The sequence below is a fragment of the Pseudorasbora parva genome, chromosome 19 (assembly GCF_024679245.1).
Source record: "Pseudorasbora parva isolate DD20220531a chromosome 19, ASM2467924v1, whole genome shotgun sequence".
Lineage (NCBI taxonomy): Eukaryota > Metazoa > Chordata > Actinopteri > Cypriniformes > Gobionidae > Pseudorasbora > Pseudorasbora parva.
Genome location: NC_090190.1, coordinates 31,480,211 through 31,493,317, shown reverse-complemented (window position 1 = coordinate 31,493,317; position 13,107 = coordinate 31,480,211). Strand labels below are relative to the sequence as shown.

The 13,107-nt window shown below is 37.2% G+C and overlaps 1 protein-coding gene across 2 annotated transcripts in view; it reads right to left on the bottom strand.

Moving 5' to 3' along the window:
• arhgef2a (Rho guanine nucleotide exchange factor (GEF) 2a) overlaps window positions 1-13,107 on the bottom strand; it is a 91,816-nt gene that overhangs the window by 14,912 nt on the left and 63,797 nt on the right. For both annotated transcript variants that reach the window (XM_067424927.1, XM_067424928.1), the window contains 9 exons: window positions 8,807-8,874; window positions 8,587-8,650; window positions 7,873-8,002; window positions 7,223-7,332; window positions 5,989-6,132; window positions 3,380-3,630; window positions 2,791-2,916; window positions 549-666; window positions 128-376 (listed from right to left, as the gene is read on the bottom strand). In XM_067424927.1, coding sequence (XP_067281028.1) covers window positions 128-376; window positions 549-666; window positions 2,791-2,916; window positions 3,380-3,630; window positions 5,989-6,132; window positions 7,223-7,332; window positions 7,873-8,002; window positions 8,587-8,650; window positions 8,807-8,874 — 1,260 coding nt within the window. The remainder of the gene's footprint in view (window positions 1-127; window positions 377-548; window positions 667-2,790; window positions 2,917-3,379; window positions 3,631-5,988; window positions 6,133-7,222; window positions 7,333-7,872; window positions 8,003-8,586; window positions 8,651-8,806; window positions 8,875-13,107) is intronic.

Sequence of the window (13,107 nt, the reverse complement as noted above, 5' to 3'; positions counted from 1 at the left end):
TGCAGTACATTAAAACACCCACAAGCACAATTACATGTCAGCTAATACAATAGCCTGTCTGTCTATCTCCATGTCACAATGACACATCACATTACACTTCCTCATAACCAGCCGCGGTCTTCTGTACCTTTGAGCCGAGAGCTGGGCGTTTTCCAGAGCAACGTGCCTTCGTGTATCAGCTGCCTCCGGAGCAATTCGGCCGGTCTGAACAGGGCTCCAGAGCGGAGTTTGGCCTCTGCCCGCGGGTCGACCCGGGAGCGGATCTCTTGCAGCCGTTGTGTCCTTTCTAGCTCCAACACTTGCTGGTCCACCGAACATAGCAACTCCCGTATACAAGACAGCGCCTGTGACAGACCTGAAGCTTCCTCTGGATTGTCTGTGTTGTTACATACAATAATCAGTCCATAAAAGTGTCCAAAACCAGGGATTTTATATGACATAAATGAAAGTGCAGAGTAGTTTATAGGCAGATAGAGGAGAAGGGTGGAGGTGAGATGCTGTTTAAATACAGTTAACATTGATTTTGGCGACATACGTCCGCATCTCACCTTTGGTGTTGTCATAGATACGTTGCACCAGGACGGGGTATTTAGTGATGCGCTGAGTGACCAACAGGATGCACTCCTGGAACCCGTGACGCCGCAGTAGAGGACCCCGACTCACCCTCTGAGAGGACACAGAAGGACAGAGACAATGACAAATGGACTGTTAAGCCTCTGTGTGCTGTAATTATATACACACACTCTAAATCTGCATCCAAAACCCACAGCAGCTGCCATGCTGCCTCTAGTCAGCCAGATGTGTATAAAGGCACCTCATAAGGAAACCGGTTTATGAAAGGCGTCGTAATGTCATGTCTAATGAGATTGAATTATATTAAGTGAGCTTAAAAGTTCTCTAAGCATGGATGACTGCAAAATACTTATTTCTCAGTAGAAACTGAATCTAATAAAATTATTTAACATTTTTGAATTTTCCCAAAGTAAAATTTTGATGTTTAAATTAATTTGTGGCATTAAAAACTAATTTAATTTACAGTGTTTATTTTATATTTATTTAGTATAACAGTATTATAGTATACATTTTCATTTTAGAATGTATCTTTTGTTTCTAAAATAATTTAATATTGACATGAAAATAGATTCTGACGATGATATGGCAATGAAAATAATTTAATACATCAATACTAGGTGCCCTAGAATGATTTGAAACAATATGTTAAATTGTACAAATAAAATATATTATTATTATTATTATTATTATTATTATTATTATTATTATTATTATTATTATTATTATCTAAATAGAGGGTATGTGGCTTATTTAAGGTAAAAAATTGTCCAGATACAGTTTTACAGGTCGATTATTTGGAAGGGTCGTGAATATTAATGCAGAGTTCTGCTCTGATTGGCTGTTTCACTGCACAGCTGCTCAATGACAGCTAACACATCTATACCATCCGTCATGGCAATGATTTTACAATGATAGCTTCCTAACTTTGAATCACGAACTAAACTGGGTAGCGCGTAAATATGTTGTTTGTACAGTACGTTACAGTTTGACAGTATAGTACTGATTTAAAAGTCAATTTATTTAGCCAAACAAAGTAATGTAGAAGCCACTCAAAATAGTCAGTGTCATGTTTACTACTCACCCGGTGCAAAATTCTCCAAAATGTTTATTTATTTAACAATTTGACTAGAAGCCTTGTCAAATGACTATTGTTTTAACTTAGATGGTGAAGATTATCTGCCGTTTTCACTATCCTCGCGTGTCGCTTGTTTATCTGCTGAACTCCCGACGGCTGCGCAGTTCTGCCTGACAATGAACATTGGCTGACATGCAAATGTTGGGGGCGTACATATTAAGGATCCCAGCGATTACATCACAGGTGGCGTTATGTTGAAAATAGCCTGTTTTTCCATGGTGTTTTTCACAAACAAGATTTACATATGAAGGAGGAGGCAATGTTGTTTGACACATGTCCATGTACTGAACTCTTTTTATTTAACTATGGCAAGGTTAATTAAATTTTTCATTCTAGGGCACCTTTAATAATCATAATTTTATTATTAGTAATAATATTATGAAGAATACAAATATATTATTATTATTATTATTATTAATAATAATAAGCATTATAAATACATACATCCATAAAGTCAGCCATTTATTGGTATCATACAGAATTTTACTAACAATTTTATTACACAATATTTAATATAGTAATTATTTCAGCCAGTATCTTTTGTTTTAAAATACTTTAATCTTGACATGAAAATAGATTCTGATGCTGATATGGCAATACAAATAATTAAATACATAAATACTTAGAATAATACTAGTAATGTTAAAAATAATTATTTTATTATTAGTAATCATTTGGAAATTTTGCCATGAAAATAGCGTTTGATGATGAGAGACAGATCATAATATTTAACTTTTTAAAGCATTTCCTAGCATATTAGTATTACTGTGGTATCGACAATTGTGAAATTATGGTGAGTTTTAAAAAACTCAAACTCAATAATTAAAGGTTTTGTTATCGTGACAGTCCTACAATAAGCTATTACGACTAACACAAGAGCTGAACACATAAATGATACCTGGAAATCTGATGATTCACACATGAGAGTCATTTAATGCATTAATGCACCCGCCCACCATCATTCATCGCTCAATACCACTCTATCCTCCCACTTGAAACACACTAGACAACACCTGATTCGGTTATGCAAACACATATCGCACATGGACGCAGACACCCTCATTGGTCATTTTTGTTCTTACCCGTATAAAGAGCTGAAGTCTCTTGTCTCTGGCCAGCAGCTCTTTGTAGAGTTTGACAGCCTTTATATGACGACTGCAGAACTCGGAATACGTCTTCAGCATCTCCTCTGCAAACTGACCTGAGAACTGACATATACACACACGAATGGGGCACTATGAACGTTTTGTTCCTTGAAACTTGAAAGCCTTCAGCCTCCCACTCTCATACACCGAGAGAAAATGACGTTTCGATTTCCATTTGTCACTCTTTCATTCTTTTTGACATTTCATGCCCTCTACAACACGACGTCACTCTTTTCTCCTTCAAACTTATGCAATTTATGTTAAGATATGTTTAAATATACTGTTTTAATATACTGTTTTAAGATACATTTTTTTTACAAAATGTGTCCGCAGATTCTTTTTTGTTGCACTGTTGTACGATTGTGTTGATTTTGAATGCATTTAATTGACAGCTATAATTTATGAAACATTTTAAACTGGCAATCAAAACAGATATGTTAATCCAAAATCACTTACGACTGGCCAAATGTACCCAAGAGCATTTACACCCCGTTCTGCCCACGTACACTCACAAATGCTCTCCTACCTGTTTTATTAGCACATCGCTGATCTGATTGATGGTGAAATTGTTTGTGCTGTCAGGTTGTAGGCTGTCGGCGCGTCGTTCGAGGAGCTGCGTTAGAAAGTGCGTGTGTAGCGTCATCAGGCGCTCCAGGCAGGGGAAGAGCGCATGCACGACCCCCGGCTCCAGCTGCACCTCATCCAGCATACCCCGCCTGAATACGCCCTCCATGATGCGCAGGGTCCGAACGTGATGGAGCTCTGTCTGGATCAGCTCTGAAATGATATCACAGAGGTTAACGGGTGTAATGCAACATTTAAAAGGTCTCTGTTGTACCCAAAATTAAATGTTCCCACTGTCCTTACTGAGACTATATACCATATTTAATTTAACGTGAATTAAAACAATGCATTGATATACTGTTCATTCCACTAGTGTTGAATGTTCAGGCAAACAAAACATTTGCAAATGTATTCAGCATTCACTTGTAGCATTAAAAAGTATGCCTTGTTTTTTTAAAATTTTTTATATTTTGACAGATTAGTATAGAATTTGAATATAGGCCATTTATTAGTTATTTGACAGAATTTGTATGTATTTAAAGTGCCTCTATTATGTTTTTTTGAATATTCCCTTTTATGCAGTGTATAATATAGATGTCCGTGAATCTGTCTGCAAAGATGTAAGGTCGAAAGTGCACAATAAATAAAGTTATTGTCTCCAAAAAGAACGAATCGACTCTGAACCGCCCTAAACGAGTCGTCAGGAATTCGGCTCAGTTACGGCTACATGCCACTAGCTAACACATTTCCATAATGCCCGCCTATGTTCTACGTTGTCCACTAGCGAACAACTAGACCCACCCTTCAACGCAGGATTCTTAAAACTCTTTCTCTTAAAGGATGGGTTTGTTTGGACCAGCTTGCTCCTCAGAATCACAACATGTAAGTATGAATAATTATTTATATATTTTCTACTGGGTGTTCAAAATTTGTAGTTTTGTGTTTTATATTGTGTAAATTTACAGCTAATCTTTATTACTACGTTACGAAAATACTTCTGCTAAACAGCTGTGGGCTAGCCTAGAAATCTAGACGCACCCTAGCGGCAGCAAATTTAATTTGCCCGCAAGTGTCGTCTAGGAACTCTCAATGCCATTTTGAGCTGTGTTCCTCAAAATCTGGACGGCCCAATCACATCATGTATAGAGTCGGCGGGCGGGGCCATAATGACGACGGCCGAGTTGCGTTTGCGTGCTTCCAGTAAACACAGAAACTGGCGAACGGTGGCGGTCTTTCGAATCAGCTCTGAAGGCGACTCTGGAAGACTTGGAGTTAAGCTTTTCTCTGAGAAAAGAACAAAGAGCGGCACTGAAGTGATTCTTAAAAAGGGAAGATGTGTTCGGAGTTTAGCTGACCGGATACGGCGAATGTTTAATCAGTCAGCGAGCTCTGCTTCACCTTCGTTGCTCTGGTTGGTGTAGCGCTATCCTATCGCGTGCAGAGGGAGTTTGAAGGACATCCGTTTATCCCGCCCCTCGGATTGAGCCCTGTCTATGGTGAGTTTCCAGACCAAACATCTTGATGTGGGTCTGGCTTGTCAGGCTAGCTGTGGGCCACTATTACCCCACAGATGCAGATGCAGATACCCCACAGATGCAGCTGTGGGCCAGTATTACCCCACTATTACCCCTATTAATGCAGATTGTCTGTCATTCTTACTGCATTGAGTAATGATAAAGGATGGAGTAAGATTTGTTTTGCAAACTTTAAAGTTACATCAGTCATTCATTAGTGTTTAGATAACATATGCACCGGTATTAATACAGTAAAAACAGTTCCCGCTTGTGCGCTGCAAAAAATTAGAAGTATACACATCGGTTTGTTGATGGACATACACTTGTTGCTGATGCTGGTGGTGAGGAATTACAGTTGCAAGATCTCATAATGTACCTCAAACTGAGTAGCGTATTACTGAGAAACAACCTGCTCAAGTCATCCTTGCGATGGAGGTTGGGTTGAATAACTAGTTCTTCCCATGTTTTATTATCAGATTCGTGCTCAAATTGATATAGCAATCAATGCCATCATTAACGTCTTTACTGTAGGTACAATCACTGAGCTTTATGAACCCTCCGGAGTGGAAATTATGTTATTGTAATGGACGTTTAGCTTCGGACAAGCGCTGTAAGCATTAGACCAATCAGAGCAGAGTAGGCTCAGAATAGAGCAACCTGCTCAAGTCGTCCTTGCGATGGAGGTTGGGTTGAATAACTAGTTCAACCCAACGATTGAGAATCACTGAAAAATGTGGTGATGTGCATTGTATATTATGAGAAATTTCAAGTGTTTTTTGACCTTTGATGCATGTTAACCTGTTGTAGGAGATCTCCAAAATAAAATTAGGAACCTTTGAAATAGCATAATAGAGGCTCTTTGAGTACAACTTGAGGCCATGAGGACTAGATGCATAATTTGCTTGTTTTCATTTGCAAAAAATAAATGTGTCTGGAAAGCACTACTGTAAATATGAGAGCAATTAATAGTGTTTTTAATAGGGCTTCGGAGTCAATGGCCAATTTACAGTCATACACATACTTTGATTCAAGATTAGATCTGCGTTTTTTCTCTAACCATAGATGACGTCCTGTCTCTTGATAACATCTTTACGGTGGGTCTGCAAGTAGGTGGAATCTACCGCCATGCTCCAGGAATCTGCTTCAAATTCCTGACCTTCACACTCCAAATCTTCTAGCAGAGAGTTGAAGTAGCCCTCGCCTAAAAGCAAGAGAAATAAATTTTCTGTATCTGCAGGTAAACATGAAATTTGGGAGATTGATCTATATGCAATCACATCAATCAAAAACAAAGCCTTTAATTTTCTTAAAAATGTATAAAGTATTTCATCATAATATTTTTTTGTCATAAGGTAGAATGTACACTACTGCTCTATTTTAATACATTTTAAATTGTAATTTATTCCTGATGTCCAATTTGAATTTTCAGCAGCCATTGCTCCAGTCTTCAGTATCAGATGATCCTTCAGAGATCATCTTAATATGCTGATTAATATATTTGTGAAAACTGTGATTCAGAAAGCAGCATTTGTTTGAAATAGAAATCCAGTATTCAAACATTACAATGTCTAAATTAAAAGTATTAATTTATTTAAAAAAAAAAAAAAAAAACATTTCTGATTGCAAAAATCGATGTATATTGGCCGCATTACACTCCATTACAAGTTTTGATGCCCAATTCCAATTTGTTGACTATATGCATTTTTTTTGTTGACCAGTATCTTTAAAAAGGGACCCATATCTGATACCTGCATATATATTATACAACTGGCAAAACAACCCAACATGTACTGACTCGGAAAGCTTAGGCTGAAAAGAAAGTAAAAATGGCACGGTTTGCAATGGATGCAGACGAAATGATAATACAAGTTTTTGCTTTCTGAACCATCTTTAAAGGTCAGCACAGCATTGGGTTGAGCCTTCGTCCTCCGTTGTGCCATTAAAAAAAAGTTTCATGTGATCGCGGTAGGTGTCCATATAAGTTGACATCATTCGTCATCCTTGCTTTTTCAATGACGCACAACTCGTATTGACAGGGAAATATCCGATCTGTCTACATACATGGCAGAAGCAATCATGTCAGATTTATTTCCACATACGAATGAGGCCTGAAACCGATCAGAGAATATCGGAATCCATGAGCATTTTTACTGCTTACATGTTCGTAGGTCATATATGATCTCTGCCACATTGGAAGAAAAAAAAAATCTGAATTGGGTCACTTGAACCATATAGTGTAAATGCAGCCTTTTTTAACGTATGTCTACTTTGTTTAAGTGTTTGTGTCTCACCCTCATCATTGAGTGACTCCATGGACATGGTTCTGCTCCTGAAGTTGAGTGAGTCTGTGGATTGAGACAAGATCCTGCGCAGCCCCAGAGGATAGTCATCATTCAGAGTCCTACACGCACATGCACAGACGGGCCAAAATGCATGCATACAAACAGATGTACACATATGCATGCAATCACATGCGAAAGAAAAAAAACAACAACAACAAAATGAGAGGCAGGCATTATAATCGCCACAGAAACAGAAAATACAATAACAAATTTAAAATTAAAATATATTAAATGACTTAGAAAGAAATAAAATGTGAAATAAAGTGAATATAATAACTAATAAATAACATAAAAAATGCTTACATTAAACTAAAAAAACACAATCACACACACACACGCACACACACACACACACACACACACACACACACACACACACACACACACACACACACACACACACACACACACACACACAAAGAAGATAAAAATTACACAGTGATGGGAACTGTATGTCTGTCTCTATATAGATATTTCAGGTTAAAAGATTAATATGATTGCATGTTTTAAAGTATTTATTAAAGAGGGACTTGCTCATTTGGCTGTTTGTTGGCATATTGTACAGGCAAGAGCCAATTTTTCACATCTCTGTCACTCACCCTGCAATGTTATTGGTGGAGACGCTCTTGGAGAGTAAGAGAGAAGACCGGCCACGGCGCGATCCGAGTAGTGACTGACGAAGACTGTCTGAGGGGTAAATGGCAGAGCTTGGCCTATCCTTTAGAGAGGCTTTAGAGAGGCAAAAAGAAAGAGCAATGACATATTTAGACATAAAGGATAGAAAACATTTACCCATGGTACCCAGCTGACAAAAAATGCGTTCTAAGAACATTTTGTTAATATTCCCATTAAGATATTGAAAACATTATTTCTGAAGGTTCCCTGAATGTTCACATTATTTTTCTTGGTTATGTGAACATTAAGGGAACCTTCCACTTTATAATTTTGCAAACAATATGAGATTTAACAATATGAGTAACAATATGGTACTTATGAAGGTTCTGCAACAAGTAGTACCATTTAAAAAGACCTCCAACCAAAACGTTTCAGAAACACATTCCATGAACGCTGTATAAATAATATTATTTGTGCAGTTTGAGAACATTACTAAAGTCCAGATCAATATGAACGTTTATATTAAATTTTAACATTCTATTAAAATGAATGGAAGCATGTTTGTTGATAACTTAATCAATTTTGGCCAATCATGATCACACAATCCCCTCAATCCAATCACAACTAGTCACAGGAGACATACGCCACCTGTAATTGAATCAGATGTTAATGCCAAACTTCTTTCATCACATCCTCACCTTTATTCCTCAGAGTCACATTCTGATAGGCCGAATTGTTCCTCATCAGCGCCAGTTTCTGTTGCTATTGTAACACATACAGACAGATGACATTTTTAGACTTTTGCATTAACTACACTAAGAAAACGGACCCAATTTAGATTTTTTAGATACATTTCTTCTGCATCCTAGCATGAGTCAGTGGTCCATGTACATTGTGATACATGCCCTAATATCCCACCTTTTGTTTCATTTTGACACAGTTTGGTAGCGTATCCCTGCAGCGGTTGTGGATGGTGACGTTACAAGCTGAAAAAAAGAACAGACGGGAAAAACATTTTATCTCACATAGTATTATCTTCAAACAATTACATTTGGATGTGATGATTGTGATCTTCTCATGGACACATCTGTAAAGTAAGAGAATTTTATTTACTTTATGGGTTTGCAATAATAGCTGCTTGAATTACAACTATGTTCCAGAAACATTCTTGACTGTGTTAGACTGGTATGACAAACTAGTTACTAGTAGCTAGTTTGTTTTTGTTCTATGATGATTCTTTAGATTAAACCAGGTAGAAACCAACCATTGATTAGAAACCAACCACCTAACACAGCAACAAGCTTACGATGAATACTCCAGCAAGGGGAAAAAAATCCCCATATTCCATAAGCCTAATAAGGTCTTTTCCTTTTTCCTATCTACAATATTACAGCAACTAATTAAGTAAATCTTAGTTCCATACCCATTTTTCGCTTCTCCTTCTCTTTCTCTCCCTCTTGACCTCTGTCCATGTCTGCTGTAAAATGCTTGTTCTAGATCTCCTTTACAGCATGCTACTACTCGTTGAAGATTTTCTCTGGTTACACCGTATTGCTTTTGTCTCTGAACCCCTATTGTTTTAGAACGGCTTTGCTTCCTGTTATGAGGGTGGCTGGGAAGGAAGAGGGACAGGGGCTCCGGTGGGGTTTCCCTGGCCCGATTACCCACAACACACACCTACACAAGTCTAAATAATCACCCAATGAGCAGCAGAGGCTTTTTGTAGGTAAAAGTGCATCTCCCAAATTTAATTGTAGAGGAATATTTGATTTAAAAGCAGATATGACAAAAATGAGACAAATTGTAAGTGTATTCGTTCCAAATCAAAAGTTTTGGGGTCTTTTAAAAAAGTTATGCCTTTTTTCAGCAAGTGTGCATTAACTTGATCAAAAGTGAGAGTATAAACATATTTATGTTTCCAAAGTTTTCATTTTACATAAATGCTATACTTTTGAACTTCCTATTTATCAAAGAATCCTGAAAAAAATGGTTTCCACACACACACAAAAAACTGTTTTCAATATTGATAATAATAAAATGTGTTTCTTGAGGACCAAATTGGCATATTAGAATGATTTCTGAAGGATCATGTGACATTGAATACTGGAGTAAGAAAAAGTTTAATTACATTTTAAACTGTAACTGCAAAGTACATCTGTATGCATGCATGTGTCTCACATGAGCTTTTAAAAGAGTGTATAAGAATGAAATACTTCATAAAACACATTAATACTTCTGCATTTTGTTCCATTCTGTTGCTCTCTGTATAGCTGTTTTTAAACGCACGATCTATGTACTAGAGCTGTGGAATATAATCGTTATCTTTAGCGGCATATTGCGCTTGAATGGTCAGACACACACGTGCACACGCACACGCACACACACACACACACACACACACACACACACACACACACACACACACACACACACACACACACACACACACACACACACACACACAAATACAGTAGGCCTACTTCTAAATATCCGTCTTGATGAGCATTTCACACAAACCAAGTGAACATTTGGTTAATAGCTGGAAATAAACATCTGGTGTAACATTATAAAATCGTGCATTAGGTCTTATAATAAAAAACCTGTGTAAATGCCACTCAAATAATAAAAGAGGTATTACAAACTACTTTTGTAGCTTCAATAGTATTCAATTGATTTGTAATGAACACACTAAAGACTATGACTATATTTGCAATATTGTGATTATTTATATAGTTATCATTATTGTTAAAAGAAATGGAGTCAAAGATGCATCGTGATGTATTGAGAATCGAATCGAATCATGAGGCAAGTGAAGATTCACACCTCTATACTGTACATGTCCTGTTGACACGTGCATCTGATACCAGCCTTTTATCCAATGCTTCCATATGACAGATTAATCTGATAGTCATTTAGGGAATATCCCATTCAACTGATCATATTTATACATGAAACAATAAAACAGCATCTTTATGCACATACATTATTTATCTAATCCAATATAGGATCTAGTGTAAATCTTATCTCCCACTCAAAGGTGTTTGGTTCGTAAGGTCTTTGCACCAAGAGCCTGTGTGGGTGTTGAGCATGTAGTTCCAGCCTCGATACAGAGAAAGAGAGAGAGAGAGAGAGAGAGAGAGAGAGAGAGAGAGAGAGAGAGAGAGAGAGAGAGAGAGAGAGAGAGAGAGAGAGAGAGAGAGAGAGAGAGAGAGACAAAGCTGCTCATCGGTGAGTGGCTCGCACTGTCTAGTCTTTAAATCTGATCTTGATGACAAAATAAGGAAGAAGCTAAAACAATGACAAAACAGAGAACAAGAATTGAGAGATTATCACAGCAAAACAGGAAAGGGTGTGAAAGTGTGCCAGCTTTAACATGTAAATATCTTAAAGGAATCGTTCAGGTTCAGTGCAAGTTAAGTTGTATCAACATCATTAATTGTAGCATATTCATTTTGACTTGTTTCTCAAGCTTTTAAAGGCCACATACACACATATTCTGCCAATCTCATGTTAATCTTGAGTACCTATAGAGTAGTATTGCATCCTTAATGCTCAGAAGAGTCTTTAGATACTCTCAGACAGATACGCTGTACCGATTCTTTCCCAAAACAGCCGAACTTGAGGAAGCTAAAAAGTCACGAGCACACACACAACCAAAAATCCAGCATAGCATCAGTTCTGGCAGAACACTTTAGTCAAGCTCGCATCAGCTGACTGTCAGCTGATCAGGTCTACCTATTGGAATACGACGTCTATCACAGCATTCAAAGCTCCTTCAGTACTATCAGCATATATCGCGTTTCTCCAGACCTCATTTGCCCTTTTTCACCCCTAGCTCCTCCTCTTTTCAGTCAGGATTTGGTATTCTAATTCCCCTTGAATCAGACTAAATTCCTGAATTATTTTGTACATTTAATATCTGCTATGCGTTATGTGTTATTGCTATGCATTATGTGTTATATGCCGGTTATTGGTTCTGTTCTGTTTACCCTAAGGGAGTTATTGCTGCTCTCCCTGCTCTTATCCATGCTAGGCTGCATGGATACGCAGGGAGATATTGCCCAAAACAGAACTATACCGGCAATCCAAACCATATGCTAATAGTCAATCAATCATCTTTGATGATAGTGGTCCAGAAAGAAACACACTTCTTTAGAGACATTGTTAATTCGTGGTCTAAAAAAATTACTTCAAAATAAAAAGGGCTTCCATAACCCGAACGAAGCGTATTGATGTGCGTGCTCTCGCTCTCACTCTAGTTGATGTGTGAATTTGCTCACCGGGGAGAAGTGCCCATATAATGAATTATGCCTTTTATGATGTCATACAGGGCCATAATCAGAAAACTTGTTTGAATCCTGAAGGATTGTATTTGGCACAGAAATACAGTCACCGTCATACATCCAACATTTTTTTTTTTTTTAAATGTTGGCCATGTTTAGCATAAATAATAAATAAGTCAAAATGCATGAAATAGCACCCCCCCTCCCCCCAAAAAAAGAGTAGCTAAAAACATAGGTATAAATAACATAATTAAATGGTAAAATACACACTCTCAAAAGTGAAAGCAAAAAAGTATTATTTAAAAAATTTATGTTTTGTCAAACCTGTACTGCTTTTAAACCCATGAAGAAATTCAGAGGCAAAGGTCTCTTGCATCACACTGTTTAACTTTATTGTAAATGTCCTGCTGTAACCACAGTTTTTTTTTAAACTGAAAATTATCTTCTGTGGTAATCAACATTTTTGCTGTTGATATAGCTTGTACTAAAACTAAAACTGGTTCATATATATATATATATATATATATATATATATATATATATATATATATATATATATATATATATATATATATATATATATATATATATATATATATATATATAGCCATTGATTCAACAAGGTGCTGAAAGCATTCTTTAGAAATGTTGGCCCATATTGATAGGATAGCATCTTGCAGATGATGGAGATTTGTGGGATGCACATCCAGGGCACGAAGCTCCCGTTCCACCACATCCCAAAGATGCTCTATTGGGTTGAAATCTGGTGACTGTGGGGGCCATTTTAGTACAGTGAACTCATTGTCACGTTCAAGAAACCAATTTGAAATGATTTGAGCTTTGTGTCATGGTGCATTGTCCTGCTGGAAGTAGCCATCAGAGGATGGGTACATGGTGGTCATAAAGGGATGGACATGGTCGGAAACAATGCTCAGG